The 27,584-nt window shown below is 49.0% G+C and overlaps 12 protein-coding genes across 12 annotated transcripts; 4 read left to right on the top strand and 8 right to left on the bottom strand.

The window, feature by feature from the left end:
- Positions 1-325: 325 nt before the first annotated feature.
- Positions 326-2,527, bottom strand: EURHEDRAFT_454851 (Zn(II)2Cys6 transcription factor; the record flags this gene model as incomplete). The annotated part of the gene is made up of 6 exons (XM_040784231.1): positions 326-836; positions 886-1,224; positions 1,291-1,446; positions 1,497-1,648; positions 1,703-2,308; positions 2,387-2,527. 6 exons carry the CDS (start codon positions 2,525-2,527, stop codon positions 326-328), a joined length of 1,905 nt encoding a protein of 634 aa, XP_040639402.1.
- Positions 2,528-3,050: 523 nt separating this feature from the next.
- Positions 3,051-4,986, bottom strand: EURHEDRAFT_402397 (NCS2 family permease; the record flags this gene model as incomplete). Its single annotated transcript, XM_040780137.1, has 4 exons — positions 3,051-3,710; positions 3,755-3,859; positions 3,909-4,829; positions 4,888-4,986. The coding sequence occupies 4 exons, from the start codon at positions 4,984-4,986 to the stop codon at positions 3,051-3,053; spliced, it is 1,785 nt and encodes a 594-aa protein (XP_040639401.1).
- Positions 4,987-6,289: 1,303 nt separating this feature from the next.
- Positions 6,290-8,065, bottom strand: EURHEDRAFT_377284 (appr-1-p processing enzyme family protein; the record flags this gene model as incomplete). Its single annotated transcript, XM_040778950.1, has 1 exon — positions 6,290-8,065. One exon carries the CDS (start codon positions 8,063-8,065, stop codon positions 6,290-6,292), a length of 1,776 nt encoding a protein of 591 aa, XP_040639400.1.
- Positions 8,066-8,304: 239 nt separating this feature from the next.
- EURHEDRAFT_50617 (MFS transporter) lies at positions 8,305-10,466 on the bottom strand. The gene is made up of 4 exons (XM_040785855.1): positions 9,907-10,466; positions 8,867-9,853; positions 8,684-8,815; positions 8,305-8,635 (listed from the first exon to the last, which is right to left on the bottom strand). Exons 1-4 carry the CDS (start codon positions 10,221-10,223, stop codon positions 8,401-8,403), a joined length of 1,671 nt encoding a protein of 556 aa, XP_040639399.1. The 5' UTR covers positions 10,224-10,466; the 3' UTR covers positions 8,305-8,400.
- Positions 10,467-10,709: 243 nt separating this feature from the next.
- Positions 10,710-11,858, top strand: EURHEDRAFT_455203 (serine hydrolase domain-containing protein; the record flags this gene model as incomplete). The annotated part of the gene is made up of 1 exon (XM_040784255.1): positions 10,710-11,858. One exon carries the CDS (start codon positions 10,710-10,712, stop codon positions 11,856-11,858), a length of 1,149 nt encoding a protein of 382 aa, XP_040639398.1.
- Positions 11,859-13,970: 2,112 nt separating this feature from the next.
- On the top strand, positions 13,971-15,188 carry EURHEDRAFT_455130 (uncharacterized protein; the record flags this gene model as incomplete). Its single annotated transcript, XM_040784251.1, has 2 exons — positions 13,971-14,302; positions 14,366-15,188. 2 exons carry the CDS (start codon positions 13,971-13,973, stop codon positions 15,186-15,188), a joined length of 1,155 nt encoding a protein of 384 aa, XP_040639397.1.
- Positions 15,189-15,915: 727 nt separating this feature from the next.
- On the top strand, positions 15,916-17,485 carry EURHEDRAFT_454784 (C-x8-C-x5-C-x3-H type zinc finger protein; the record flags this gene model as incomplete). The annotated part of the gene is made up of 4 exons (XM_040784223.1): positions 15,916-16,161; positions 16,213-16,513; positions 16,561-16,841; positions 16,901-17,485. The coding sequence occupies 4 exons, from the start codon at positions 15,916-15,918 to the stop codon at positions 17,483-17,485; spliced, it is 1,413 nt and encodes a 470-aa protein (XP_040639396.1).
- Positions 17,486-18,484: 999 nt separating this feature from the next.
- EURHEDRAFT_377279 (uncharacterized protein) lies at positions 18,485-19,891 on the bottom strand (the record flags this gene model as incomplete). Its single annotated transcript, XM_040778949.1, has 2 exons — positions 18,485-19,686; positions 19,741-19,891. The coding sequence occupies 2 exons, from the start codon at positions 19,889-19,891 to the stop codon at positions 18,485-18,487; spliced, it is 1,353 nt and encodes a 450-aa protein (XP_040639395.1).
- An 821-nt stretch (positions 19,892-20,712) lies between these two features.
- Positions 20,713-21,426, top strand: EURHEDRAFT_411981 (Dabb family protein). The gene is made up of 3 exons (XM_040781791.1): positions 20,713-20,987; positions 21,045-21,155; positions 21,218-21,426. The coding sequence occupies exons 1-3, from the start codon at positions 20,922-20,924 to the stop codon at positions 21,374-21,376; spliced, it is 336 nt and encodes a 111-aa protein (XP_040639394.1). The 5' UTR covers positions 20,713-20,921; the 3' UTR covers positions 21,377-21,426.
- On the bottom strand, positions 21,419-22,618 carry EURHEDRAFT_377277 (uncharacterized protein; the record flags this gene model as incomplete). Its single annotated transcript, XM_040778948.1, has 5 exons — positions 21,419-21,461; positions 21,506-21,562; positions 21,608-21,734; positions 21,793-22,506; positions 22,558-22,618. 5 exons carry the CDS (start codon positions 22,616-22,618, stop codon positions 21,419-21,421), a joined length of 1,002 nt encoding a protein of 333 aa, XP_040639393.1.
- An 81-nt stretch (positions 22,619-22,699) lies between these two features.
- On the bottom strand, positions 22,700-24,604 carry EURHEDRAFT_411978 (FAD-binding oxidoreductase). Its single transcript, XM_040781790.1, has 5 exons — positions 24,478-24,604; positions 23,985-24,420; positions 23,446-23,935; positions 23,176-23,396; positions 22,700-23,125 (listed from the first exon to the last, which is right to left on the bottom strand). The coding sequence occupies exons 1-5, from the start codon at positions 24,559-24,561 to the stop codon at positions 22,848-22,850; spliced, it is 1,509 nt and encodes a 502-aa protein (XP_040639392.1). The 5' UTR covers positions 24,562-24,604; the 3' UTR covers positions 22,700-22,847.
- A 1,388-nt stretch (positions 24,605-25,992) lies between these two features.
- EURHEDRAFT_411977 (uncharacterized protein) lies at positions 25,993-26,915 on the bottom strand. Its single transcript, XM_040781789.1, has 2 exons — positions 26,580-26,915; positions 25,993-26,500 (listed from the first exon to the last, which is right to left on the bottom strand). Exons 1-2 carry the CDS (start codon positions 26,662-26,664, stop codon positions 26,361-26,363), a joined length of 225 nt encoding a protein of 74 aa, XP_040639391.1. The 5' UTR covers positions 26,665-26,915; the 3' UTR covers positions 25,993-26,360.
- Positions 26,916-27,584: the final 669 nt, after the last annotated feature.

Here is a 27,584-nt window from a genome sequence, read left to right as displayed (position 1 = left end):
CTTTTCTTTTCTTTTCTTTTTCTTTTTTTTTTTTTTTTTCCGAGTGGCTTGAGACTGATAGCTGAAGTAGAATTCGGGGATGTATATTGGCTGTACTAAGGGGACCAGTGGATCCAATGAAAGAAAATACCATCATTCTAGTGTAATATGGTAACTCCGACTTATTATAGATCCAAACCAGTGTGTATTACTATTCTATATCCGTAGTGCCATTCATGTGAATCCCATCCCAAAAAACACGCCAACACGCCAACATGCCATGCAAATGTCGTGATCATGCAAGCCCCGAAAGAAGCCAATTAACAGAAAACAGATATACTCGTAATCATACCTTCGTCCTCTTCCTCCCCAGTCCCGACGACACCGACGACACCGACGATACCGATGCAACACCAACCCGATCCCCAACCTGAACCTCTTCCTCGCCCGCAAACAAAGCCCCAATCTCAACTGGCCATTCAACGCCCATCTCCCTTGCCTGTCGCTGCACTAACTCCAGCTTTGCTTTCCCGACAACCCACCGTCTTGCGGATGCCTTCGCTGATACAGCGAGGTTGATGAATGCTTCGCGATTTTGAGGGTTGGAGAGGTTTGGGAGGAGCGTAAGAAGAGCGGTTGTCATCCAGAGCATGTTTGGCACGGGGATGCGGTCTGTTCCCCATGCGGTGCGGTGGATGCGCGTTAGGGTGGAGATTCTGCGGGCGTAGAACAGGTCGAGGGTGTCATGGCTGGGGGCGATCGGGTTGGGGAAGGGGGAGAGAGAGGTATTGTCGGGGTCGGGTTTTATCGATGGGGCGTGTTGGGCGAGGGTTATGCAGATGCAGTAGTAGTACATACTGTAGTTGTGTTAGCTTGCACTCGAGAGCTAGATGTAGGGAAGCGTACTGGAAACATAATACATGAGGAACTTGAGTCTCTTCTGGTTCTCTCAAACAGGTCGGTAACCGGTCTTCCCAATCTCTCAATCGAGCATAAAAATCCTCTGTTTTGGCCTCCAAATCAGCCCGCGGTGGATTGCCCCGACCAAAGAAAACCCAAGCAAGGTCATGCACGATCCGATTCAACCCGCACAACGCATGAAACACACAACTCGTATGCGCCTGCAATCCTTCCAACTGCAGCGGGTACGGATGCCAAACATCCTCAGCCGAGCACATCGGCAACGGCAAAGGCCGATTGGGGATCTTAATCGTGGGCACCTTACAGGACGCGAGGGCCTTGAGCCTGGGCCGGGGAAGAGTCAGCCGGATTTTTACCTGGCACCTCGCCAGTTTCTGGGAAGGTCCCTACGTGGCGATGTTAAATAGACCCCATATTATGTGGTCTATTACCCGGTGGTGGGCAGTGGGACGGGAAAGGGGGTGTTGTTTTGAGAGTTCGTCGACGGCGAAGGCGAAGTTGTTCCGGTAGATCCAGCCGGAGCGGTCCTTGCAGGTTAGGCTGGCACTAATCTTTTTGTTAATGCTGGCGCATGATTTGAAGGTGGATGGACGTACTATACCGATAATAAACCCAGAGCCTGTGTTGTAGCCAGGGTAATTCTGCCTTCTTCTCCGGCAAATAGCCGTTTCGCCTCGTCGTAGAAATGCGCGCCTCTTGAAGCCATGTCCCGGGGGATTGCATATGCCTGGACCGAATTCGAATGCATCTAGCACCTTTTATCGGTATCAGCCTTCGACAGACGTAAAGATTAAATACTTACACAAGCTAGAGCAAGCATAGCATTAACCAAAAACGGCGAACAGCACCGCGCCTTCAGATCTCCCGACCTCATATCCCGTATGAACAGGTCCCGGTCCAACCAATTGAAAAACGGATGGAACCATGCAAACCACAACGACATCAGCTGCGAGACAAATCTGACATCCTGGGTGACATTCGTCCACGGCGCCGCCGGCACATCAAACAACGGAACATCCGCCAACTGCTTCGGCTCGAACATGGTCCTTGTCGCGGGCGACTCTGACTCTGACTGTGCGCCATTCATATTCCCATTCCTCAACTCCCAACCCAAACTCTTAGGCGTCGCCTTCTTCCTCTCTGAACCACTGCGCGGCCGCTCCTCGTCAAGATAAAACTGTATCTCAGCCAGGGAGGCATCGCTGTGGATAAGGTCGAGCAGATGGAGCACGCGACGGTCGGTGCTATCGCGAAGTGTCCGGACAAGACTTAATAATAAATCTTTCCGATCTTCAAGGGTCTCGAGTTTGCGCTTTATCCCGGACTTTCGGCGTCTATCGCTGGTGTTGTCGACGGTGCATTCGACGTCGTGCTTTAGGCAGTTTTGGCAGGGGGGTGCGCCGGAACACTATTCCGTAAATGGTCAGTTTTCTCCCCTCGTTCAGTTAAGCTTTTTGCAAGGATATATTCTGATTGTGTAGGATACCTTTAGCTTCCGAGTCTTGCACGTCGTACAAGCAACACCGATATTAGTCCTCTTCTTCGACTGCTCGCAGGCATCATCGCCGTTCCTCTCCCGACGAGCCCCCCGAGGCACCGGGGCCAAAGGACGGTGGATATCAGTCATGATGACTGCGGCATGTCGACTTTCCAAGAAAAGAAAAGCGAGCGGGAAACAGGGAGCCAGCGTCAGTATATAAAGAAAAAAAAAAAAAAAATGGAGAAATGAGAGCAAAGGCCCCGCGAAGTGACGTTCAGCCTCGACCAAAGTAGACGCGGTCGGGCTCTTTCAATAACTAATAATACATAGGAGGAATTCCGAGAGCGCCAATCACGGGGCCGGTATAGGTGCGTCGGAACTTGAGGGTGCAGCGCCGCAAAAAGGAAGCATTTGATGGAATTTGTTATTGTTGCCATGCGAGTTAGTTGCAAGCATGTATGGCTATTATGGCGGCATAATGGGTTGGACTATGCGATTATGCGCTGGGGTTTTGTTATTGGTGAGATGATAGGTTCGATGCCCAGACGGCCCGGGGAGATGATAGATACAATGGGAAGAGAAAAAGTAATTATAGTAGCATTGAATACCAACACAATTAATCCAAATATATCTACTCCGTACAAAGCGGCGGCATGTTAAGTATATCAAATCACTCATGCGCCGGTTTCCCAGCCACCACAGGAGTCGTCTTCTCTCCCGTCTCCTGGATATGGGGAAGATGGTGCTCTCGCGATGATAGCGATCCCTCCGTATCAATCACCCCCGAAGCATACGCCGAACTCTCCTCATCGCGCCAGAAGTCCTTCTTCCCGTGAGCAGCACGCTTCAACCATGGTGGAATAAACCCCCCAGGCAACTTATACGTCCAGTCCTCATGATCCTCTTCCTTGTTCGGCGGCTTGATGCGTCCGCCTGAGCCCTTCTCGATCATCCACACAATCACGTTCAGCGTGATGTAACTCAGGATGCCAGCGATCAATCCGTATGCGATACTATATGTGAAGGGCATCACGGCGATGGTCAGGAAGGCCGGGATCGCGTCGCCGTGGTACTTCCAGTTGATTTCGGTCGTGGCTTTGGTCATTAGTGCGCCGACGATGACGAGGGTGCAGCCGGTGGCCCAGGGTGGGATGGATGCGAAGATTGGTGCGAAGAAAACGGCGATGAAGAAACAGAAGCCTGTTACGCAGGAGGTGAGGCCGGTTTTTCCGCCTTCTGAAATGCCTGCGCCGCTTTCTACGAAGGCTGTGACGGGGGAGACACCGAAGAGGGCGCCAATTGAAACGCAGATTGCGTCGACCATCTGCGACTGTTAGAAAGGCCATTGCTCGACAGATGGGACAAAGAACGTACATAAGCCATGGAGCTACCCTCAAAGTCCTGGGTCTCTTCATCGATAGTCCCGGCAAATCGAGCCATCGAGTACAGAGTACCGGTAGTATCGAGAATATCGACGTACTACTTCGGTCAGTCGCAAGCACTAAATCGGAAGAATGACGATACACACCAAGAAAGTAATAAACGCCAGGCCAAACTGCGCTCCATGTCCAGAGAGATCCCACTCCTGCGCAACCAGAATCTTCTGGATTGGGTGGAATGTGACCACCTGCTTGAAGAAATCAAAGTTGCTGTTTCCGACCTCAGTGTGCGGGAAGTAGGTCACTGGCGTAGGACGGGGCCACGAGATAATCGACACCAGCAGAATTCCCGCAATCACCGCACCGCGCACACGGTACATCATGAGCAATGCCGTGATGACACCGCCGCAGAAGATACCGATCCACATAGTCGGACTGCGCATCTTGTCGGCACTGGGACATAACCCGGTGGTCGCATCGCGCTGCGCATCCGAGCAACCGGCCAGCTCCATGGGCTGGTCAGTCGCACCTGTCACCAATCCAATACCGGCGCTGTACGATAATCCGATGAGCGTAAGATATAACCCAATACCAGCACCGGTCGCTAGTTTAATCGATGCTGGCAACGCCCGCGCAAGCCATTGTCGAATACCCAACAGTGTCATCGCCAAAAACACCCATCCTTCGACAAATACTGCTGTCACGGCGATTTCGTAAGGGATGAGGCCATTTCCGTGATGACCGACAACTGTATACGCGAAGTAGGCATTCAAGCCCATTCCGGGCGCCAGCGCCACGGGCAGGTTTGCCAACAGACCCATGAAGAAAGTAGCCAAGGCGGCGATCGCAGCAGTCGCCGTCACGGCATCGCGGTGCACTTCCTGGACGCAGAGGAGGTATTCGGTGTTCGTGTTACAGCGGTCCGCCATACTTTCAGGAGGGCAAACGCAGGTACCGCCAGACTCGGACGTGATGTTGGCATTGACGCTGATAATGTAGGCCATGGCGAAGAAGGTAGCCAGACCGGCGCGAATTTCGGTAAAGAAGTAACTGCCTTTGCGTTCTTTGGGCTATTCACCCCTTCATTAGTCTGGCTTTTTTTGCTGCCATTGTCCGTTGTAGACATACATGACCAGAACCCTCAAGACGAAAATGCTTCCCAACCGGACTCCGAGCAACCGACAGGTTGACTCGGTGCACCCATTCAGTAATGGCAGCGAAGCCCATGACGGATAATTTGTGTGCTATACAAGCGCTGAGCAGCGAAGAACAGTAGTCCGGGAACACATTCTTGTAAGAACTGAATCACGACGCCACTGCGTAGAAAAATTTCACCCCACAGTCACGGGCATGAGACCCCCGATATCTCACACCAATTGCAGCCCTGCTTGGCATGTATACTCCGGCCAATAATACAGCGGGATAAGCGATCGGATATCTCTATATGGGAAACTCGCCGACGGAAGTGGCCGGCTGTCGGTCTGTCATTGTGCGCTTCAAAGTCTATCAGGGCTGTCAGCTCGGAGGCCGCCGTGTTATTTGTACAAGTAGATAGACCAGTATACAGAGTATGCTAGCTTATCTATACTCCGGAGTAGAGTAGGAGACTATACACGAGCTATTACAAGGATAGAAACATGGGTCTACTGCCCGGACATACTTCGGTTGTTTCAGACCGGTCACGTGTACTTCCAAAAGTGGATTACGAGCACGTGCAGTCAGAGCCCTTATAAAAGATTCGTTCGGGTTGGTATCTTTCTCAAAGACAGGTCCTATTTCAAAATGTCGCGGTCAATCGAGGAGTTCAATCAGTCCAAAGAACGAGAAGTCTCCGTCATAAACCGCAAATGGCAACAATACCTACAGCGAGAAGAAAAGCATGGAAAAGGAAAACACCCCAAGCCCAAGACCCGATTTCTATTACAATGAACAGCGCATTCATACCGATCTCACGAAACATACATCACATTTCGTGCCGTCATTCGCTTCCAGCGTGGTAACCAAATATAGGCATGACGATCTCCACGAGCCCTGTAGCACTATGGACAAGCCTGTGGTAGGCTGAGGGTCAATTTGTATTGGTCCCGGTTATCCTTTGAAATGCTAAGGTCATTCTTAATGGACCATTCAGTATTTGATTTGGCTCCTCATAGGTACCGTCAGCATTTGAATGGACTCGCCAGGATTTAGGACCAGCTTTAGCGTTGTAATGTGAGACCATAAAATCGACGAATTGCTGCAAATATGGGAGGCCGCTTTTGCCTTCAAGAGCAGCATTTCAATCTCTGTTCCGGTCTAAAAGCGAGAAGCCATCTTGTTGATCTGTTTTGTTTGCACCAAATGTGCCAAAATTTAGACGAGTACTTTGGTTGGTATATTGGAAAGGTGTGGAAAATAAGCCTGCACGAATTGGAGCATAGCAGGAGAGATGATAACGGAGAATTCAACAAAAGAAAAGTCTCTCTTTTAAACCATGACAGTGAATTGACAGACTGACAGCCGGGTAGTTTAAAAGGGTGGCCAGCATTACTCATGGCCGAAAACTTGGCGAATCTATCAACACGTCTAACAAATGATCCAATCCTCCCTCAATCCCAACAGCTTCATCTCTCTCTTGCATATCCCACGGCGCATATCCAGCAGCACCGATTCCAGCTCTTATCATTCGGACATTTCCCTTTGATTCACGAACGAGGTCCTCATCATGCCACCGCAGCACAATCGGTGTGTTCATACCTGCTCCCAACTCCAGTATAACAGTGTTCGATAACCGCGCTGTATCCTCAATGAATGCCTTATAGCGCTTTTCTTGCGCCAGAAACCGAACGGGATTGAAATAGTCTCCTCCGCGGACGCAGATGGTTAACTCGCCTCCGCAATACTCACATCTGGGTATCTTCGAGGTGTCGGTTAGGCATTGGGTCTCGGGATCGAGGAAGGGCAAAGCGGCTGTCAGGAAGGGCTCAGAAAGAAACACGGCATCCCGGCGGCATTTTGCGAAGCACTGTAGATATCGATATTGCCCCTGCGGCGTGGTAATCCGGTTCTCGTCAAATCCATTGGCAGCGAAGAAACCGTCCGCGTTGGAGGTGCGGATAAAGTAGCGCGATTCGAAGCGTTGTGTAAATTGTCGCAATGCGGAATACATCAGCGACGCCGGCCAAGTCGTCACCATGTTTAGATGATTGAAATAGTATCCCCATTTCTGCGCCGGCGAGATCCATTCCTGAAACCCGAAGACGTCGTATAAGCGTTTCAAACCGAGGGGAAGGAATGCCGGGAAGTATTTTGCGAACAGGGCTGGTGAGGTGTAGTCCAGTCCTGTGGCTGCGGACAGTCCAGCACCAGCGCTGATGATAAGGGTATCTGCCTCTTTGATCCACTGTTGCGCTTTGAGAATAGATGGATGCTGAGAATGGATGATTTTCAGACTGGACGGCTGAGACTTTTGAACAAACGGATACTGAGACCTCAGGTTCCTGAACTTCTCCCTGTATATTGTAGCATCACCCTCAGCAAATACATCGAATATCACATCCGTCACAGTTGTCTGCGGATGCCCCCGACACCACTCCACCACCGTATCCAGAGCAATATCAACTGCCTTACTCGGCGGAAACGCAAACAACCCCGTCGAAATACAACAAAATGCAATCACCTTCCTTCCATCCGCCAATGGCGGCAATCCCTCCATCGCATCCAAACAGGATCTATAACAACTCGCCAACCGCTCCTTCTGCTCCACGGTCGGTTCACCCTCTTTCCCACGCATCTGCGGCCCAACAGTATGCAACACATATTCCGCCGGAAGATTGAACCCGGGCGTAACTTTCGCACTACCCACGGGTTCTGGGTCGCCCTGTTCCTGCATGATCGCATCGCAAGCCTCGCGAAGTCGCGGGCCCGCGGCCGCATGGATGACATTGTCGATGCAGCGGTGTGAGGGCTGGAAGCAGCCGAGGAGCTGGGAATTGGCGGCGTTAACGATGGCGGTGATGTTGGTTAGGGCTGTTATGTCGCCTTTCCAGAGACTGAGCGAGGTTGGGGTATCTGGGATAGATAGGACCGAGCGAATTGTTTCGGATGGGGTCAGGAGTTTGTGACTTTGTTGGTATTGTGAGATTTTGTCGATTCCCAATTGGATGCTCTCAGGGAGAGGCGGGTGCGGTGGTCGGATGCATAGGAGTCGTTGGAGGGTTTCGAGTTGGATCCAGATGTCTTGGTGGGCGATGTGGTGAGAGAGGTGTTGGTGTTGGTTCTCTGCGAGGAGATATTGGAGGATTGATGAGAGCTTAGAGGCTGCCATGATGAGGTCCCCCTTAGAAATGATTAAATGAAAGAGCGAAGATCTGGGATTCGTCCCCTCTTTATACATCTTCATAGCCTCATTTAGATCTCTATCGGGCAATGAATATGATTGGCTCATACGGGTTTGATGGGTTTGTTCCATTTGCACCACATGTTTGCATAGTTTACATTGCCTGCACGTTTGTCATTGACTTTCCGAGTGATTAACTTATGTACAGGCTGACATGGCTATAGAAATTTCATCCATGATTCTATCAATCGATTGATGGTAAAGACATATCGCGCAATAGGATATCAAACAAGATGCATATGCTGATGGAATATACAATACAATCACTCTTTCTCATGATATACCGCTTGAGACGGCTGGAAACGACTCCTTTTCCGCAGAGCCGGTCCATAAAAGAGGAACCCTAAGGGGATCGGGATCATAATCGCGGCCAGGCATCCCAGTAACGTGCCTGCCCACTGGACTCCCAGGTTCTGGAACATCTGCCGGGAAAATAGAGGGAAGCATGCGCCGATTGCGGACCGAAGAATGGTATTGGCTGCAAAGACAGATGCCGCGCTGGTTTTGTCAATATGTGATGGACACCTGAGAGGAAGGGTGACGTACAGATGAAGGTAGGAGTCGATAAGATAGTTGAAGCATTGGAGGAAAATGACATAAATGCCAAATCCGACAAAGACTCCCGAGGCTATTGGGGCCATCCAGTGAATGTCCTTTGTGAACCCGGTCCAGCCAAACCTGCGACACTTGTTAGTCCGATGTCTTTTTTCACTTGGACTGGGGACTAACCAGAATAAACCAATTGTGAAGACAGTACCGCCGAGAGTGGCTGCTGGAAGCCGCCATTCCGGAACTGGCATGTTGTTATTGGCTTCAAGTTTCTTGACATAGGCTGAGTGTCCAAGGAGGGTAAATGCTCCTCCCAGTAGTTCGCCTATGATTAGGCCGATAAAGGACAAACTGCCAACACCCAAGTTCATTCCATGAATACCCTGGAACACCACCGGATATGCGCCCAGCAAGGCATACATGAGCCCGTAGATGAAGGATGTGTACAGCGTGACCAAGAACACAATTGGCTCGGTGATTAGCATCATAAATGGCCGACTGAAGTTGTTCGTGAGCAGTTCTTTGAAATCTACCTCGACCTCGTCTTGTTTCGCATGGATACCCCAGTTTCGGGTTTGTCGGCGCAAAGTGGATGCCTTCCCCATTAACACAATGGGCGCATAGGTCTCCCTGAAAAGTAGCAACAACAATACCGTTGCAAAAAAGCCCATGATGGATGATAAATACATCGTCCACCGCCATCCTAGGTAACTCATCGTGATGAAGCCACCAACAAAAGGGGACACAAAAGGGCCTACAAAAACACCCATGGCGAACACAGCAATCGCCGCTCCCCGATACTTATTATTGAACAAGTCCGCAAACACCGCAGGAACAATCGCCAACGGACAGGCGCCGAAGAAGCCCGCAAAAAAGCGTGTCAGCATGATTGTTTGCACGTCTTTGGCGGTGGCGGTGGCTATGGTGAAAACGCTGAGCCCGAATAAGCCTATTACCATAGGCCATCGACGACCGTATAGTTCTGAAGATGGTGCCCAGAGTACAGGGCCTGACGCGAAGCCCATGACATAGAGCATAATACCCAAGGTTGCAACTTCGGTACTGATGCCGAATTGAGCACTAACGGAGCCGACAGCAGAGGAGAAGATCGCGCTGCAGAAGGAGGATGTGATGGTCGAATAGGTGAGGATGGCAGATTGCATGATTCTACACCACGATGGTCAGTCATATTCCTGCTATACGCATGTGACAGAACTTACTTTCTCCATGTCGGCCAGTTATGCGGATGCAGCGGATCAAACTCGCCAGCAAATTCTACGACATACTTCTCAGGATCCGGCAGGTCTGGCGGAAATTCCTTGTCTCCTCCGAACGGCAGCCATTCGTCCCTAGGCGCGCGAGTCTTCCTCGATCCGACGGTCGACTGGTGATGCAAATGGGAGGTCTCGGTACGCGAAAGCTCGACCTGCGTTGGACGCCGGCTGATGGGCGTAGGCTCAGGAACTTCCCGGAGCGAGCTCGAAGACGAAGGAGAGTAATCGTCCCGGGTCGTGGAATTCTGAAGTTGTTGATCCATGGTGTCCTCGTAGTCTATCAGACCAGAGAAAGTTTTGTGTATTCACTGCCATTATGTTTATATATCAGGTGCTTGTTTGGCAGCATCCGCGTGCCTCCGTCTGCCTATGATGCCATGATACCATAACCGGAAGGGTCCGAAGGCACAACCGGATGGTAATGTTGTCATTGAGTCAAACCCGGGACTGGACCACGGGATTCAGGCACCACTGCAATTGAAATACTACTCCGGCTGTTCAGATTTCCATTTTGGGTGCCAATTGCTAGTATAATATCTACTATGCTATGCACCGGTGATCTCTTAGATGGTCGCGAGCCTCGGCCCCGTGGCACTGCCCCGCTCACCAATTGAAACAGAGCTCCAAACGTCGTGATACAATGGCAACCTTATTAATGACCAGGCCCCTGAGCAGGTATCACTTTAAAACATTCGCATCCATGTTTGGATATTCCTCCTTCACTTCTTATCATAATCCATACAGCAAACATGGCGGTCAACGGCCATTGCGACCCGCGCTTCGACTCTGTCCGGCAGCTTTTTGAGCGCCATATCTCCTCTGGCAGCGAAGTCGGCGCTTCTATCTGCGTCAATATCTCCGGCACTGATGTAATTGATCTATGGGGAGGCTACACCGACGAACCGCGGACTGAGCCCTGGACTGAAAACACAATCGTGCCCGTCTGGTCGTCTTCAAAGTGCATCACCAATCTCGCCGCACTCATCCTCGTCGATCGCGGACTTCTCGACCCCTTCGCTCGCGTGTCGCGATACTGGCCCGAATTTGCAGCAAATGGCAAGGAAGACATCGAAGTCCGGCATTTCCTAAGCCACACAGCGGGAGTGCCGGCATGGGAGAAACCGTACCCGGACATCTACGATGTACCGGCGGCTACGGAGCGACTAGCTGGCCAAGCACCATGGTGGAAACCCGGTACCGCGTCGGGATACCACGTCATCAGCCAGGGCCACCTGGTTGGCGAACTCGTTCGCCGAGTATCAGGAAAGTCCCTGGGCCAGTTCATCCGCGATGAACTGGCGACGCCCCTGAACGCGGATTTCCGCCTGGGAGTGGAGGAAAAGGACTATCCACGCATCGCAAGCCTCACCAAGCCCGAAGCGCCTCCTGTCGAGCCCCCACATGACCGGAATAGCATCTCTCTCCGCGCAATGAAGGGAACTCCTATCCTTGCCGAACACGTCACGACCCCAGCCTTCCGTAACGCAGAACTTGGCGGCGGAAACGGCATCTCGAACGCGCGCGGACTGAACCGCATCCTCTCAACCATCACCCTTAACGGCGAAGTCGACGGCAAGCGCATCATCTCCCCTGAGACCGTCAACCTCATCTTCCGCGAACAATCGAACGGTCCCGATCTCGTGCTCCAAGCACATGTGCGGTTCGGAATTGGGTACGCATTGCCCCACAAGCAGACAGCGGATTGGATTCCTGGTGGGAGAGTGTGTTTCTGGGGTGGATGGGGTGGTTCAATCACGATTATGGATCTAGATCGCAAGACAACCATCACGTACGCGATGAATCGGATGGGTGGTGGGACAATCGGAAATAATCGGCTTGAGGCGTATGTTAGGGAGATCTATGCGGTGTTGAATCGGCTTCAAAAAGCAGTGCTTTGAGTTATTTGCATGTTTAATTGCGCGTGTCTTTACATATATTGAATTCCATGTTAATAGGGAAGACGAAATGTCATATAGCGATGCTGTGACTTGATGTGGCGCATATGGTTTTAATGGCGGTGCAGTATCAACATGAAAACGCATTGTATATCGACACCTACTTGCATTCAACCGTAGTTTACGGTTGTTTGTCTTTGCCGAACTAAACACCAGAGGAACTGACCACTTAGAGCTTCAGGTTTTTTTAAAAGTCATTGATTCAAAATCACCCTCTGAACCCCTGAGGCTCTTTTTTTTGTTCCCCCTCTGTTCGTGAACCATCTGGTCTTAGGGATCCCCACCCTTAGACTATACGTGGGTGCACGTGTAGCCGCAAGTGTAGCGACATTGAGTATTATGAAGCTCATGCCTAAATCGATATTATTGTATCTTCTGTCTCGCCCTGGCTATATGCATTCATGGCTGATATCTGCCAACAAGCTTACCAAAAGTATTCTCTCGCCCATAGGGGACGTATTTACTCCCTCAGCTCTTGTACAGTGGTTCTATCCGTGAAGGTCTCCGTGCCAGTGGAACGGGGCTGATGCAGGCACTTGTACAATTGGACACTTAGTGAATTGACGATTGAGACGGCGCCAATGTCTTACGTCCTTTGGGTGCTCCCTACTTCTCAGTCTCAAGAGCTTGTGTCTCATGTTCATGGTCTCTTTTTGGCCTCGTGAAGTGACACCTCCTCACGCTGGCTTGGTTGAAACCCTTCTGGCCTCGCCGGAGCTGGCTTCTCTTTACCTGTCCGGCTTGTCCTTTGTTCGAGTGAGGACCCGACTCCAGGTTTGGTTTCTACGACCATTGAAATATGACAAGCAGTGCCATCTGCCTCTATTGCGGTTAGTCCACTTGCATCTAGGAGGACTGGGAGTGCCGTACGAAATCAACGGCATGTCAGAGCGATGGGACTACACCTATCCTGTGTGGCTGAACTGAAGAGTCTGCATACTTTGGTCCTCGACAATTCATTCGATGGCGAGGCTTTGATAGGGCCAGAGGTGTTTGAACAAGCGAAAAATCTCCGTCACTTAAGCATTGATGAATTTCCGCCATATATGTAAGCTTTGATCAAGCTTCGGGGCTGAGGGAAAGCATGACAAGATCTGACATCCAGAACTACTTCGAAACACTGCTAAAACCGCTTGACGTTGATTACCAAGAGGAAAGGACCACCTACCCACTGCGAGATTTTGGGCCAAACTAGAAGAAGCTTCATCTGGGTGGGTACGCTGGATTGGTTCCAACAGAGGCTATTGTTATATTATCCGAAGTCATCAAGATACCCCAGCTGGAAGAATTATCGAAATTGGTTACAAAAGCCTCTTATCGATATCTCAACGGCCATGTCCTGCTTGACATGCCCAACCTGAAAAAGGCTTTTTCTTATTTCGCAAGATTTGAGGGCGAAGGACATCTTTATGATCAATCGAGGCTCATTGCTGATGTGCAAGGTCTTTCAACCATTGCAGCTGCTCGGCTGCTATTACCGGTTCTATATCTGCGTGCACCGTGATGAAGAACCAGAAAAGTTTAGTTTTGATGCCAATTACCGCAACGCCAATGGAAAGAAGGCAATCGCATATTACCAGGTGGTCGATGTGACCAACGTAGAGCGATACAATTTTTGCACAGGACATTCGGGCTGTGCGGTACTGCGACAGAGAAAAGTCAACATTCAATATTTCCAGCAGGTTATTCTAAGTGCTCTGGCAGGAAAGCAACAAACGCATATTATTCTATCCCCGGTTCCGAGAGAGATCTACCGAAACGATCCTCCGATGGTAACCAGCAATGTCAGATCGGTCTCTCAACCTCGGCAATGACAATATGAAAACAACTTTTGACTGTGATTATAATGCTCAACTAATGTAAGGAGTTACCACGGTAATAATTGCGATCGCGCTCGGTTCTACACAGGCGATCATCCAGAGTTCCGCCGCATCTGCACATGTCGCAAGACTTTCCATTTTGGGTCAACCGGGGAATACTTCCAGCCAACATATAAATATCCTAGAATCCTCCGGATTGAGCAGAGCTTTTTTGAAGAACAAGAGCGACAAAATGATGAAACTCGTGCTTCCTCTCCTCAGCGTTTCGACACTATACGCTGCGTTTTACTTCGCCCAGATCAATGGTTCGCATGATTTGGCTCTGCGATCCGTTATATCGAAGACATTGCCCGGACGCGATGATCCTCTTCGCACTGTTTACACGGGCATCGAGCCAATTGACCGGTTGCTCACGGTATTGACTGTTTTCTTCTGGCCGATGACTGACGGAAGCACCCCTACCTTGACGCTGCATTCTCTTGGGTTTGCCGGAACGTTTGGCTCTGCTTGGATGCTTCTGACAGTTGAGTCGTGGAGGAAAGGCAATACTTGGACTATTGCTGCATTGTAAGCGGACTCCTATTCGCGGAACGAAATGGGACAATAGCTGATCTGCATTGAACAAAACAGCCCATTCATTTTTGGCATCCTCGCTCAGATTTTGACCTTTGCTTTCGCGGCACCTCTCTACGCCGGTCTACACCTTATTTTCTCTAGCACTGCCAGCAGGCCAAACGCAGAGAGCATCCGCGCTCCTCGTGCCGTCCTAAACGTGATCCCTTACGCGTTCTTCATCGGCTACTTAGTCCCTAGCCTGCTACTAATTGCCCCTCTCTCGGAGACCATCACCACGGATGTGAAACAAATCATCATCGCAGCCTGGCAACCCTGGCCGTTGTACATTTCCTTCTTGACCACTATCACACACATCCTCTTCTCGCCATTTGTAAGCAACGACAAGACCATCGACGGCGGCCGTGCAACACTTAGCTCCCTTCGGAAGGTCTACGCCGTCGCTTTTGCAAATACTGCCATCAACCACTTGATCCCCTGGACCATCTCCCTTTTTACAATCTTGGAACCTCAATTCTTCAACAAAAACTTCGCGCATGCTCTCCACCCCTCTAACGTCTTCCAACTTCCCCTACCATGGGCTCAGCCGCCCCTCCAGATTTCCGATATTGGCGCCGGCGTGCACGTCTTTCTCCGATGGGACTATATCATCGGGTCTACGGGTGTACTGCTCTGGGCGCTGAGCTTGCATCGCAATGCGCACCGCGCGATCCTAGGCAAGGCCGGTGGTCTGGGATTGTTGATTAAGGCGGTACTGTTATCTGTTGTTGCGAGCCCGGTTGGTGCTGCTGTGGAGTTGATGTGGGAGAGGGATGAGTTGGTTGTTCATGAGACTGGAGGGCTGAAGTCTAGGGTTTCTGGTTCTAAGAAGTCTTCTTGATTGATAGGTGGTCTTTACTGAGTTGCCCAGGTCACGACTGATAAGCTATTTGCGCATTGATAAGATGAGATGAGATGAGATGAATGACGGATGAAATTGAATGATGTGATTGGTATCTGTGCAACCTTGCAGTAATATCATTTTCAGCTGAGCTAAAACATGTAATTCATGTAGATTCTCCACCGCAGCACGAGCAGCACCGGTTAGAACTAGAGCTCAGCTTGCCTGCTTATTGCACTTGCCGCTACATGGTCTGGCACTGTACGACATTGTCTACACTCACCGACTGCATTGCATAGAGCGAAACAAAATATGGACATGTAGATCTCGCCCAGGCCAAAACTGTAAGTTCATATCAAAAATGAGTGAATAGTTTGCATTCCTTCAAGGTCACTCATAGGGTTGTCGAATAGAGTCCCAATTGGGAAGGTGGTCGTGTCGGGCATCATCTGACACCACGTGATGCGGGGGTTCCAGATCACACCGCCTTCCCTACACAGCATCTTTCATTGCACAGCAACAAAACACAAACAACCAAAAGAACGTCTATTCACTGGCTACGATGTCGGATTAGCATCGATTGTCTTCTTAAAGCTTCCTCTCTGTCTCCTAGAAGGGACCTGCTCCCTGTGATAAGACGTATGCGTATGGGTCGATAGAAGATCGCTCTTTTCTCTATGAGAGACAGATTCCCCGCTTAGCGCCTCACATCTGAATACCATCAACGATGCTTAGAGACCATGATATCCAGAAACTGGCTGGCCAGTTACGTGCTGTCGATCGGGAAAATCAGCAGCATTATGAGAATCTGAGTGCTCTCTTGGGAAATTTCAATTCGTTACTGGAGAGCTATAACCTGTTGAAGAGCGACTATGAAGAGGAGAAGGAAGCACGGGAGAAGTATAAGAAGATGGCTAGGGGACAGGAACGGAATCCTTTCGTCTTGGTGCTTGTGGATGGTGATGGATATCCGGTGCGTACATTTTTGATAACCGGCGAGAGGTGCCATGGCTGACGGTAGCAGTTCCAAGAGGATCTTATCAGAAGCCGCAATGAAGGTGGAATAACAGCTGCACGACGTATGACTGACAGTATCAAAGAACTATTGCATGACCGGCTCGGGGACCAAGCTGAGCAGTGCCGTGTCATGATACGCATCTACGCCAATCTTCTGGGTTTATCCAAGGCTTTGGCTCGCGCTGGGCTTGTTGGACACGAAGCTCGTTCATTTGCAGCGTTTGCGTCTAGTTTTACTCGCTCACAGGATTTAGCAGATTTTATCGATGCGGGTGATAAGAAAGAAGGAGCGGATCATAAGATTAGAGGTATAATCGGCTCACCATGTTCGGCTAGGCCTGACTAACATGGATAGAAATGTTCCGTCTATTCGCTGATATTAACCAGTGCAAACATATCTTCTTCGCGGGCTGTCATGATGTTGGCTATCTCTCGTTCTTGATGCCCTACCGAGGCATGGCGGATCGTATCACCCTACTTAAGGGACCATCGTTCCATCCTGAATTCAAAACATTGGGACTGCCTATCTCTGAAATACCCTCTCTTTTCATGTCGAGTCCACTTGGCAGCAGCCTTGAACCGATTACATCTAAATCAGCGGTACCTAAATCGGCGGTCTGCTGGTTCTTCCAAAAGGTACTCGTCTTGCCACCTATGCGAGCCCTTCTTTGGCTTCAAAAATTAACGAGCTGCAGGGTATTTGCAAATACGGCAATGATTGTTCTAAGCAACACATATCATCACAACAACATGAAATGTCTAAAGCCCAAGAAAATAAGTCGGACACTCAAAGCACCGTGCGAGAAATGAGGCATTATGCGACAATACCCCGATCTCCTTCGAGTAAGGACGAAGGACCCCTAGTGCACATCAACAGAAATGGAGATCGCATTGACACTGCCATTTCGCAACCAACAAATGAAGAATGGAACGCATATGCCCGCCGAGCCAAACAACACAAGATCTGCAACCAGTACCATTTGGGCGGTGAATGCAGCAATCTGAACTGTCAGTTTGACCATAGTCACGTCGACGAAAGCTTGATCGAGGTCATGCGGTATATCATGCGACAGCATGTATGCCCAAATGGATCTGATTGCCGACTTGGCAAGTGTTATCTCGGTCATATGTGTCAGAAGCCTGGGTGCAAGGGTGGCAAACCCTGTCGCTTTAGCCAGCACGCCCATACCCTTGATCGTCAAATTTATGGCAATACCACGCCAACCGATACACATAGTTATGACTCTAGTAGTTCGGAAGATTATGACTATCTAGCTTAACATGCTCCTACCCCATGAGGATGTTGCTTTGTGGTCTGAGTAGACCTACTACTCGACACAAAGCATATTTTCTCAAACAGCTATTGGTAAATAGCATTGGCATTTATGTTTATTTCGTTGGAGAATGTCGGGATTGGATGAAAATGTATCTATTGACAACCGCTCTCTAGAGATTACTCGTGCAATACATCAAGGGTAATCAATAGTTGCATTTAAGATATATGTACAAGGACTTGCAGAAAATACTCTATCCATCCTTAATCGACTGCTTCAACACAATAAGAAAAGAAAAAGCCGATTTACCCAGCAACGAGTAAAAAAAAGCTGACAGTGAACCAAGCATGATAAGCCCATAACTAAAATGTTCACCAATGCCAGGAGAATGGAACACAAACAGATATGCCACCTCGTATGGAGGCCAATAACCCAGAACGACACACATTCTAGATATCCTCTATTTTCCGGTGGAGGAACAGCCAGATGCACGAGTCAGTCACGGAATGTCCTTTGTTAGCTCTCAGGCGTTCAAAATTGGATTGGGGATCGGTCACGAGAAGGGTAGCCAAGGTGAGCGAATTGGTTCGAACTCGAAGACTCCTCAAAGAACGTTGTTCCTAAAGCCAAGAGGAGAATATCAGGTCAGAAACATAGCTAAAGAAGGAAGGAATTGGAGGGGTGCGGTCGACGGAAAGTGGTAGTGATGAGAAGGGAAGCAACGACGCTCGATATCAGGTGACGCAAGTAATTGATCGGGGTTTGCGCATTATCCAATGTCGCTTATAGCTACGAGCATATTGGTGATGGAAGTAGATGAATCTGAACTGAAATTAAATTTTTGATTAATAGCCCTAGTTGTCCTCGTTGGTGCGTTGATTTATCGGAACCCCCCCCAAAGAATACTTCAAAAAAAAAAAAAAAAAAAAAAAAAAAAAAGAAACTCTGTCAAACACCAAACTCTCCGAAAAAAAAAAGCCAGTACAAAAAATTGATCAATTTCCCTCATAGAAAACCCGGTCTCTTCGACGCGCCACAATTCTGAAACTCAGGAATACCACCGAGGTAGCTTCGAGCAGAGCTATGAACAAAATCAACAGCATCGCCCTGAATAATCAAGAACGAGCCACACAGTTGGACCAGTTCCTTGATTGATTCTGTATCCTTCGCAAATCCCGCCGGGAGTCTAGCAAGCGAAGCAATATCGGCTAGTCGTACTGACTGGCGGGAGGCGACCATTGAGCCTAGAATGTGGATGCATAGTTTCAGGTCTTCTCCATCGTTCATGTGTTGCATCTGTGTCCAGCCTTCATGGTATGCAGATTGTAGGCTGGCTGGGAATATCTCGAGAATGGATATCGTTTTGCGGCGCGGTGCTTTCTCCAAAGTGTTGCATAGGTGTGATACCCAAAGGAAGGAGCCTTCTGCTCCGGTCTTCAGGTGCTTGAGTACCGTGAGATAAAGATTCTCATCATAATTCTTTGTCCTGGCAAGTGCCGTGGTTTTCTCCTCGATGTAGTTATCGACGGCACTAGCAACCTGTTTGGCATTGATTTCAAGATCGAGGTTCGATCCTTTCGCTTGTTTGAGTCTGATTTCGATTTTCGGATGAGGGCGGCTGGAAACCAACCACTTGATGCGAGATGATGCCGCCGTAGATACAACAAGTTTAAGAAGCTGCGGGAGCTCATCTTCGCATTCGTCCAGCGCATCGATAATGAAGGTAATCATAGGAAGCGACGAGTCTTGGGCAATCTCGTGGACGATTTCGGACAGAGCGTAGAAAGAATTGGTATCCTCAAACAATGAGCGGCCAGCAGCATCCCATCTGCCCTGAATAAGCTTGACAATTGCAGGACATTCCATAACGAGGCGATAGAGCAGGCCTCGCAGGACAGAAGTCCCGCTTCTTAACCGCGGATCGATACGTTGGCAAAAGAAGTATGCCACGGCTCGTGGAGAAGGGCCAGTCTTGGCTTTGGGGACCAACACCTCGATGAACCCCATCGTAAGCATCGTCTTTCCTTTTCCAGGACCGCCGTTTATCCAGAGCAGATTGTGCTGGTGGCTGCTGTTCCACGAGGCAAACTCGGGGGTCTTGAATGCCCAACTGCATGACTTGGCCATTACATCCCCCTTGGTATCCAAGAGACGTATCATGTCAAGACGGGGGTCCGTTAATCGAAGATCAATCAAGCAGCCTCCTCCTGTAAGACAAGCACGTCAGACTTGGTAATTTTGCGGGGGTCGATTGTACTAACCTAGGGAGATCACATTGCCAATATGCAAGAAGTTATTGTCACCGAATCCATTGTTGGTGACACCAATGCCTGGCTCATGAGGGGTGGGAGCTTCAGTAGGATTTGTAAGGGCCTTATGATGCCGTTTCGGAACGAGAGATTGGAGTGTCATAGTGGACAAAAAAGGGCAGCAGAGAAGATATTGTGTTCTTTCTCTGAAATTCCGGGTTGGCACATCCCCCATCTTGCCTCGATCTGTCCCTATATGTGCCCTTTTTTTCATTTCCATCCATTGTACACAACAACAAAAGTACTCCCGGCTGCTACTCGAACGCTATGATATACCCCATCTCGGCGCTTAATTCTTACCTTTTTGGGTCTGACGATCATCATCCCGGCGTTGACTATGTCTTTTTTTATAAACTATAATTAGCTGTTTAAGGATCTAGACCGGAGTTTTCGAGGTCGAATGCGAATCGCTTGAATGGGCTTGACTATGATCTCGGGAGGGTGGGCCAAAAGCCACCTCAGTGGGGGTCTGAACTGTGCGTTTTTGGTGCCTAGAATAGAAAAAGATAGCAGTTGCATTTTTTTTATTTTTTTTTTTCGTATAGAAACATTTACAGTATCAGAAATTGAGTTGATAGAGCGAAGAGAAAATTGAAATGGGTTCCGTCGGAGGTTCAGGGGAAACCGGAGGAGTCGATCATCCGACTGCACGAGGCCTATATGTAGAAGACCCAATTAAAACGAACGATTGATATACTCTATCTAATGTAGCCTAGAGTACACGGGTGCTTGAGTGCTTGATGAGTGCTTGTCTTTCTATATGTGGCGAACGCTGGCCATATATCGGAGGTTCGCTAGTCGGACTAACGTTATCCCTTTGATCCGACCTATCAGATCTCATCAAAAATCGGTTATAGATCATGTGACTGCGGGGTCGCTGAATTAGGAAGGTTGAGGTATCCGGCAAAACTTCGCCAGTTGAAAGCCCAAAGCAGCTAAAGAATATCTTCAATTCATGTCAAGGTTGGGGGTGCAATCTTCTTATCTACTGCATATGCTCATAACCCATTATTTGGCAACTGTTCTCTGCTATATATGTACCCCGCCGTCCCCGCAGCTATTTAGCTGACTTCATATCTCTTTATCAAAGGACAATTTGAACCAATACCATACCTGTACAACCACATTACACCATGGGAATAACACATGTTGTCCAATTCCAATTCAAATCCGACGTCTCCCCGGACGTGGTGAAAGAAGTACGCACCGCCGCATATCTACTCTCCCATATAATGAATAACAACTAACAACGCCAGAACTGCCACCGAATGCTCGCATTAGAACACACATGCCTCCATCCCGACACCCAGAAGCCCTATCTCAAGTCCGTTACGGGCGGAAAGGATAACTCTATTGAGGGGATTCAGGTATCCACCTCATCCTCCGATCCTTCTACCTCATTATTGATGACGTTTGCTAACTGGAGAAGAACGGCATCACGCACGCATTTGTAGTTGAGTTCGAGAATGATGCTGATAGGCAGTATTACTGTCACAAGGACCCTTCGCATTTGGCGTTTGTGAAAGGTGTGGCTGAGTTGGTGGAGAAGGTTCAGGTGGTTGATTTTACGCATGGGATTGTTGTTTGATTGTATTGTCTTGTCTATGTGTCTAAATAGAATCGAGGTGGTTCAGCCGTATCGGCTGACAAGGTCTTTCATGTCGTTTATCATTCTATACAGGTTAATACGTAGACTTCAACATGGCGAGAGACATACTGTTTCCTCAACGATGCATCATCTGTGAAAAGCGCAGACACATGTGTATTGAACCGCCTATTTCATCAGCATACCTCCTCCAAACAAGTAATAAACACTCACAGCTTATACAAATCCAACCGTCCATGGTAGTCCTCCTCCGGCGGCGAAGGCTTCACAAACTTCCGATACGCCGCACGATACTCCTCGCCAAACCGGTTACAAGCCGGCATCCATTGACCAAATTCATCTACCACGGTGTATTAGCCATCATCCAATATCCCAGGAGTAGAGCTGAGGTGGCGCACACTCATGATGCGCGTAAAAACAGCACGCGTCGAAAACCAGACACTCTCCAGACACCTTGTCAGTCCCTGAATTCCCATACCACAGATCCCCATGTACTAATGCCGGTTTTACAGACCGTCCCTCACTCTCCAACGGCTGCAACAGCCTCGGAATAACCTTCTCAAAAATAGCCGGCACGAGTACATCGAACTCAGCGTCATACCCCTTCGCCTTGATCTCCAAATCCAACGCGACACGCAAACTCTTCGAGAAAAACACCTCCCAGCTATCTTCCCACCCCGTATACTGCGCTAAATACCCACTATACGTAGGAACATGAAAACCAAACTTCCCCTCCGAACTCCGGCTCCGACTTTGACTTCCCTGGTGCAACGCCGCCAATCTCCGCGTAAACAACCCCAGATCAGGCATCTCATCCCTAGACAGAATCATGTCACGATACTCGCAGAGAAAGAAATGCGTCTCGGAGTCATTTTTATAAGTCCCCCAGGCGATTGGCCTCGGCACGAAGTCCGGGACTACGCGGTGGATTTCTTGCATGGATGCATATTCGCCGTAGAGGATGTTTTTGCCTAGATTTTTTGTAAGGGTTTTGAGGAAGTAGGATTTTGTGGTTGTGTCGGGAAGGGTGAGGGTTATGCGGGTTGTGTTGGTGGTGACCCAGTAGCTGGTGCCGTGGCGGGTTGTCGTGACCGTGTGGGCGGGGGGGAGGTCTGTTATTGCTTATCAGCTGGGTACACGAGGATTGGGGGATATTTGCTTACTAGAGGCTACATTGGGGTCAATTTGACTGTTTTCTAGGGATAGACTGGCGTTGGAAGTCATGGTGGTTGTTTGGGGGATATCAGGATATTGGTGCGGTTGAATTGATATTGTGGGATGTCCGAATCGGGTAATTTCATGGTTGGGATGAAGTATTCTCTGCAAAGCTATCAATGTATCCAAACTATAGAGCACATATCATTATTTTCATTCTATTTACCTTATATAAACTGCTGGTAGCCATAAATATATATAGAAGTTCATCGTCTCATCCCACACCCACACCAGCAAATCAGTTCACATTCGAAACCTTGAACCCTCCAGGCACCTGGTACTGGAAGACTCCATACGGGTCATACTTCTCCGCCACGCGCCGGATATATTTCACGTTCTGTTCTCCATACCCCCGCAATGGATCCTGGGTTTTGTCGGCGTAGTCCAAGTAGACAAACTCGTTATCTGCATTGATCATCTTCGCATATCCGTCCAATTGCTGGTGATTGGATCTTGCCAGACGGTGGAAGAGCTCGTCGTCCGCTTTATCATCCCACGAATAGTCATAGAGGGTTTCTGGTCACAGTTAGTGGTGTCGCCTTGGAATATAGATAGAGACAGCGTACGGATTAGATTCTCGTCAAAGCGCTCCAAGCCTAGGACATTCCCGCCCACTCCGGAGCCACGCTCAGTGAACAGCTTGGGCCATGGCTGGATAATTAACACCAGAATCCATGATTTGCTTTTTGCGTGTTTCTTGGCCTCTTCAATGACTTGTTTGTGTAGTTCTGCAGCTTTCTGGATAACTTTGGCGTTGTTGGCATGTGTGCCGGTTACAAAGACGTTGCTGCAGCCTTGTTAGTTTGGGTTAGATCAATCACCAATGGAAAACATACCGAGACTCTCCCTCCTGAGACAATTCTGTCACGTGAACGTATTGGCTATCGATTCGAGTTCCATCCGACATGTTAGAAAACTGTTTGAACTCATCGTAAGCCGCAGGATGAGCCACAGGCTTAGTATAGTGCATAGCGTTAATGACTGAGTTTGTGTCTGTCTTCGAGTCGTACTGCCACATGGTAATCAATGACGCATACGGGTCCTTGTGTATGTTGTCCGTAAAGTGCACAAATGCTGGAATTTGCTGATACGCAGTGGACCAGTCGTATGTGACGGCGCCGCCCCAGATGCCCTCGGTAGGTATGGTCTTCATGTCAAAGCGGGTCACGATGCCAAAGTTGATTGTGCCGCCTTTCAGGGCTTTGAATAGGTCAGGATTGGTGTTTTCGTTAGCCTCGACAATGGCACCGCTGGCTAGAACGACTTGGTAGTTGACGACATTGTCACATGCGAAACCAACTCTTGCGGAATGGAAGGAATTTCCACCTGTTCACTTTCAGAACAGTGCATCTAAGTAATGTTACGTATCTCTTACCTCCAAGCAAAAATCCGCCAACACCGACAGGTCCACCACGACCACCCGCCACAGTCACGTTATCATTTTCCAACGTCTTGTACACAGATGCCCATCTAGCCCCAGGATAGATGGATGCCGTCTTATTCTCAGGATGGTGAATTGTGTTATTCATCTTTGACAAATCAATCGTCACACCATCTTCGATATTTGCAGCTCCAGCCCAGACCGTATGACCACCGCTACGAACCGCAAATTTGCAGGACGACAGTGAGCCACCCTCTTGGACCAACGTCGACACGGCCACCGACACATCTTCGACAGATTTCGGTTGAACAATACAGGACGGTGACAGGCGTACGCTGCGAGACCAGTAAGACTCTACAGATTTGACGAAAAGTTCTTGGTGAGGATAGACGACCTGCTGGCCCACGGAGCTGGCTGATAAGGCAGCACACTAGACGAATTGAGTTATCCTTTGCCTCTTTATCATAGCAGAATACGAAACACATACACATGAGTCAGTAGCATCTACTCCAGCATCTGCTTGGAGAGGAATGCTAAACAGCAAGGTCGCGGTGCTGGGACAGAACTTCATGGCGACGATTGACCACAATAGAAGACAGAAGGAATCAGGATGCTCCCCCGTGGAAGGATTTTTCAGGCTGCCCCTGACTGCCCCTCATTGTAATTGATTGATACGAGGACTTCTCACGTATAACGTGGCTTGCATACAGACCAGCCTACTATTACCCCTGTAGGAATAGCAAACATGGCTGGGATTGGTTCCTCGTATTTGTCAAACGGACGCTAGCAGGGTCGAGCATGATAATCCCGGTTCGGTTAGAATAATAGACAAGAAGGCAGCTATGAATTTGGATGATAGATACCATCGTTTCGAGAATATAGAAAGTCGGAGTCCTCCATCTGTAGAAACTCAACGTGAAAGGGTCCACCCGAATGGGAAATCGAGAATGGTTATGTCATCAGCAAACACTGCAAACAGGGCAAACCCTGCCCCACTAGGCCTTTAAAAAGTCTTCCGACCAGGAACGACCTTCTCTTTTCTTCTTCTCCTCTCAACAGCCTTCATGATGGCTTCTCTGCAACAGCAACGCCGTCTAACTAACTAGCATTCACAATAGGGACACCCAGTAGTCCCTCTCAATTGGTATGTTGTCCATTGTTGTTATCCCTACAAACACCTACACCTACCCCATCGACACGCCTCCGCGCAAAGCAGCACATGATGCTATATGATAGGACCGATTTACTATGCGGAAAACTCACCCACGAGCCAATTTCAAGACGGGTCTCTGAGCTGCTTATTCAAACCTTCAATTTACAATCATCCACACTTCCATGTCTGGCTGATGGCTAATTCGAGTTTTGTACAGACTTTCTTACGTTTCCTCAATCATTGCGAAGTTTCGGTCTTTCAGAGACCGCTGTGACGTCTCCAGGGTTGTTGGGGGAAGAATCTCAACCGAGTTACGATAGATATTGTGGATAGTTCGATCGATAGCAATACAGAGTTTGACTTCTGGATTCTTGTCTCTTGCGCCTTTGGCGATTGCATTCCGTGCACTGTAGTTATTGTGCGGTTCGCGTAGCGATTCTTAGCACCATCGTCTCATGCTACAAATGGATCAAGGTCCACCGAACTGCTCAATCTGTTAAAAATTTTCTGCATCTGGCGTAGTGAAGAGCCTCTTGTCACGGTCATAATTATGCCCATGCATAACTCAAAAGGGCTAGTTCTATTTATGCTGATAGGCATCCGGTCTGATTGGCTAGAGATTTTCTATAGGCTGTCTTGTCTCTGTTGGCTGCTCATACTCTCTCGTCTTCTACTTCTCTTTAACCTGCGTCCCATCGATTACTCCTATCAACAAACTAGCAATTGGATATGCAGTGATTTCTGGTGCAGAATGCGGCCATTGAGTAATGTGCATAGATTGTGTCTGCTTTCGATCTGATGGTTCATGATATTTCCCGGTGAGTGTCTTGTGACTTGGGAGATCTGGCCAATGCTTCAACTCGACCATTGTGAAAGGCAGTTGGAACCAGCTTTCTAGAGTACGGGGAGCCCGGTGTAATTCCAGCATCTAATGATACATCTTCCCAAGAATATGGCACGATGAAACGTCACATTTGAGCAGCTGAGATACTTTATCATCAGATCAAAATAGTGCAACAGTTCCACAGAATATTGAATATGGTGTCATGGTTTCACCAGTTCCCCGCAGTGGACAATATGTACACGAGACCATATCCGCAGGTCCTGATTCTGATATCGACCATGCCATATCAACTGATCCCAAGTATGACTATATCCCCTTCCGGTGGACAAGTATTCCTCCCAAGTTACCCTCCCTGTTCATCTGTCGTAAGCCATCACCGAATCCGCCGCAAATACCGTAACGTCAAATAGACCGCGCCCACGGTTGTATACGCCGCACCTCCACCTGCAAACCAAACAGGCTGGTGGGCTATGAGAGAGCGTCGAAGGAGGATGGCTTTGCGCTTTGCTTTGTCTGCTATGTGTTAGCTTTCATGAACCAGTGGAAGAAACATATAGGTAACAGCAGAGAAGAAAGGAGGATGGTCTCGTACCAAGAGGAGCAGACCACTTATTCCGGTTCTGTATAATCGAGCGGCCTGTAGAGGAGATACCTTGGGTAATCTGTGCGATGACCATCTTGGATATCTTGCTGCTATGAGTTGCTGTTTCGAGTTTAGTCGTGTTTAGTAGGCAGTATCGTAGTTCTCCGATGGATAAGTTCAGGTTTGAAATTCTGGGGACCCCAACGGGCAGAAGAAACGGGTATATATCACAGTAAACCGAGCATCATAACGCGGGGTAAGATACGTTCAACGGGAATAAGTAGCACAAGAAAGCAGGGTTCAAGAGGGATCTTACTGGAGAATGGCCAGAGACGTCATATGCGTTGTGTTGCTTCAGTGGATAGTGACTGGCGAAGTAGCGAAACAGACATTCATCGTTGCTGAAGCATTAGATACTCCCGTTATTGGGCGATATGCTATTCACTTTAGGAAGGAAGCAGGTGACCCTAATCACATGACTGGAGCGGCTTCTTCTTCCATCCTGGCCATCGTTCTTCAACGTAACGACCGTCATCGCTTTGTTGGACGTAGATACCAGGTATTAATCAGTTCTCGACTATAATCTGTTTTATGGCGATTAGCTAACGAGAAACGCTACACTTTAGAAGATTCACAACCCAATGCTAGATGAAGGAACTTTCGAGGACAGTGAGGTTGTCGCGACAGCCACCCACCACACTTCCTCAGTTGCATTCTCATCCTGATGACAATAGTAGAGACAATTCTCAGACGTGACGGTTTATTGCGGGAGCGACAATTATGAAAAGCACTTTAAGAGCTGTGGCGACTGAGAAAGCCCAGGCCTGTGACGGGATCGGCCTAGTTCTCCTTTGCCTCTCAATCAACGCAGCGATAAAGACGAGATTTTCAGATACGTCAAGAGCAAGCAGGTATCGGAGACTGTCCGACAGTCTAAGGCGTTAGAGGAATGGCCTCCTCAATGGACTCGCACCTCATACCGGACTTCCGCCCGTGTTCGTCGAGAAGTACTCG

The sequence above is a fragment of the Aspergillus ruber genome, assembly GCF_000600275.1.
Source record: "Aspergillus ruber CBS 135680 unplaced genomic scaffold scaffold00011, whole genome shotgun sequence".
NCBI lineage: Eukaryota > Fungi > Ascomycota > Eurotiomycetes > Eurotiales > Aspergillaceae > Aspergillus > Aspergillus ruber.
The sequence above is the reverse complement of the archived record's forward strand: the minus strand, read 5'-3'. Positions and strand labels throughout refer to the sequence as shown.

Bases quoted from the DNA above. Each gene is read 5' to 3' on its own strand.
- EURHEDRAFT_50617 (XM_040785855.1), bottom strand. From the start codon at position 10,223: ATGGATCAACAACTTCAGAATTCCACGACCCGGGACGATTACTCTCCT. The intron at 9,854-9,906 runs GTAAGTTCTGTC...ATCGTGGTGTAG, and splicing joins AACTGGCCGACATGGAGAAA to AATCATGCAATCTGCCATCC. The intron at 8,816-8,866 runs GTTAGTCCCCAG...CAAGTGTCGCAG, and splicing joins TTCACAATTGGTTTATTCTG to GTTTGGCTGGACCGGGTTCA.
- EURHEDRAFT_411981 (XM_040781791.1), top strand. From the start codon at position 20,922: ATGGGAATAACACATGTTGTCCAATTCCAATTCAAATCCGACGTCTCC. The intron at 20,988-21,044 runs GTACGCACCGCC...TAACAACGCCAG, and splicing joins CCCCGGACGTGGTGAAAGAA to AACTGCCACCGAATGCTCGC. The intron at 21,156-21,217 runs GTATCCACCTCA...TAACTGGAGAAG, and splicing joins ACTCTATTGAGGGGATTCAG to AACGGCATCACGCACGCATT.
- EURHEDRAFT_411978 (XM_040781790.1), bottom strand. From the start codon at position 24,561: ATGAAGTTCTGTCCCAGCACCGCGACCTTGCTGTTTAGCATTCCTCTC. The intron at 23,936-23,984 runs GTAAGAGATACG...GAAAGTGAACAG, and splicing joins TGGCGGATTTTTGCTTGGAG to GTGGAAATTCCTTCCATTCC. The intron at 23,397-23,445 runs GTATGTTTTCCA...ACAAGGCTGCAG, and splicing joins TCTCAGGAGGGAGAGTCTCG to CAACGTCTTTGTAACCGGCA.
- EURHEDRAFT_411977 (XM_040781789.1), bottom strand. From the start codon at position 26,664: ATGGTCATCGCACAGATTACCCAAGGTATCTCCTCTACAGGCCGCTCG. The intron at 26,501-26,579 runs GTACGAGACCAT...AACACATAGCAG, and splicing joins TAAGTGGTCTGCTCCTCTTG to ACAAAGCAAAGCGCAAAGCC.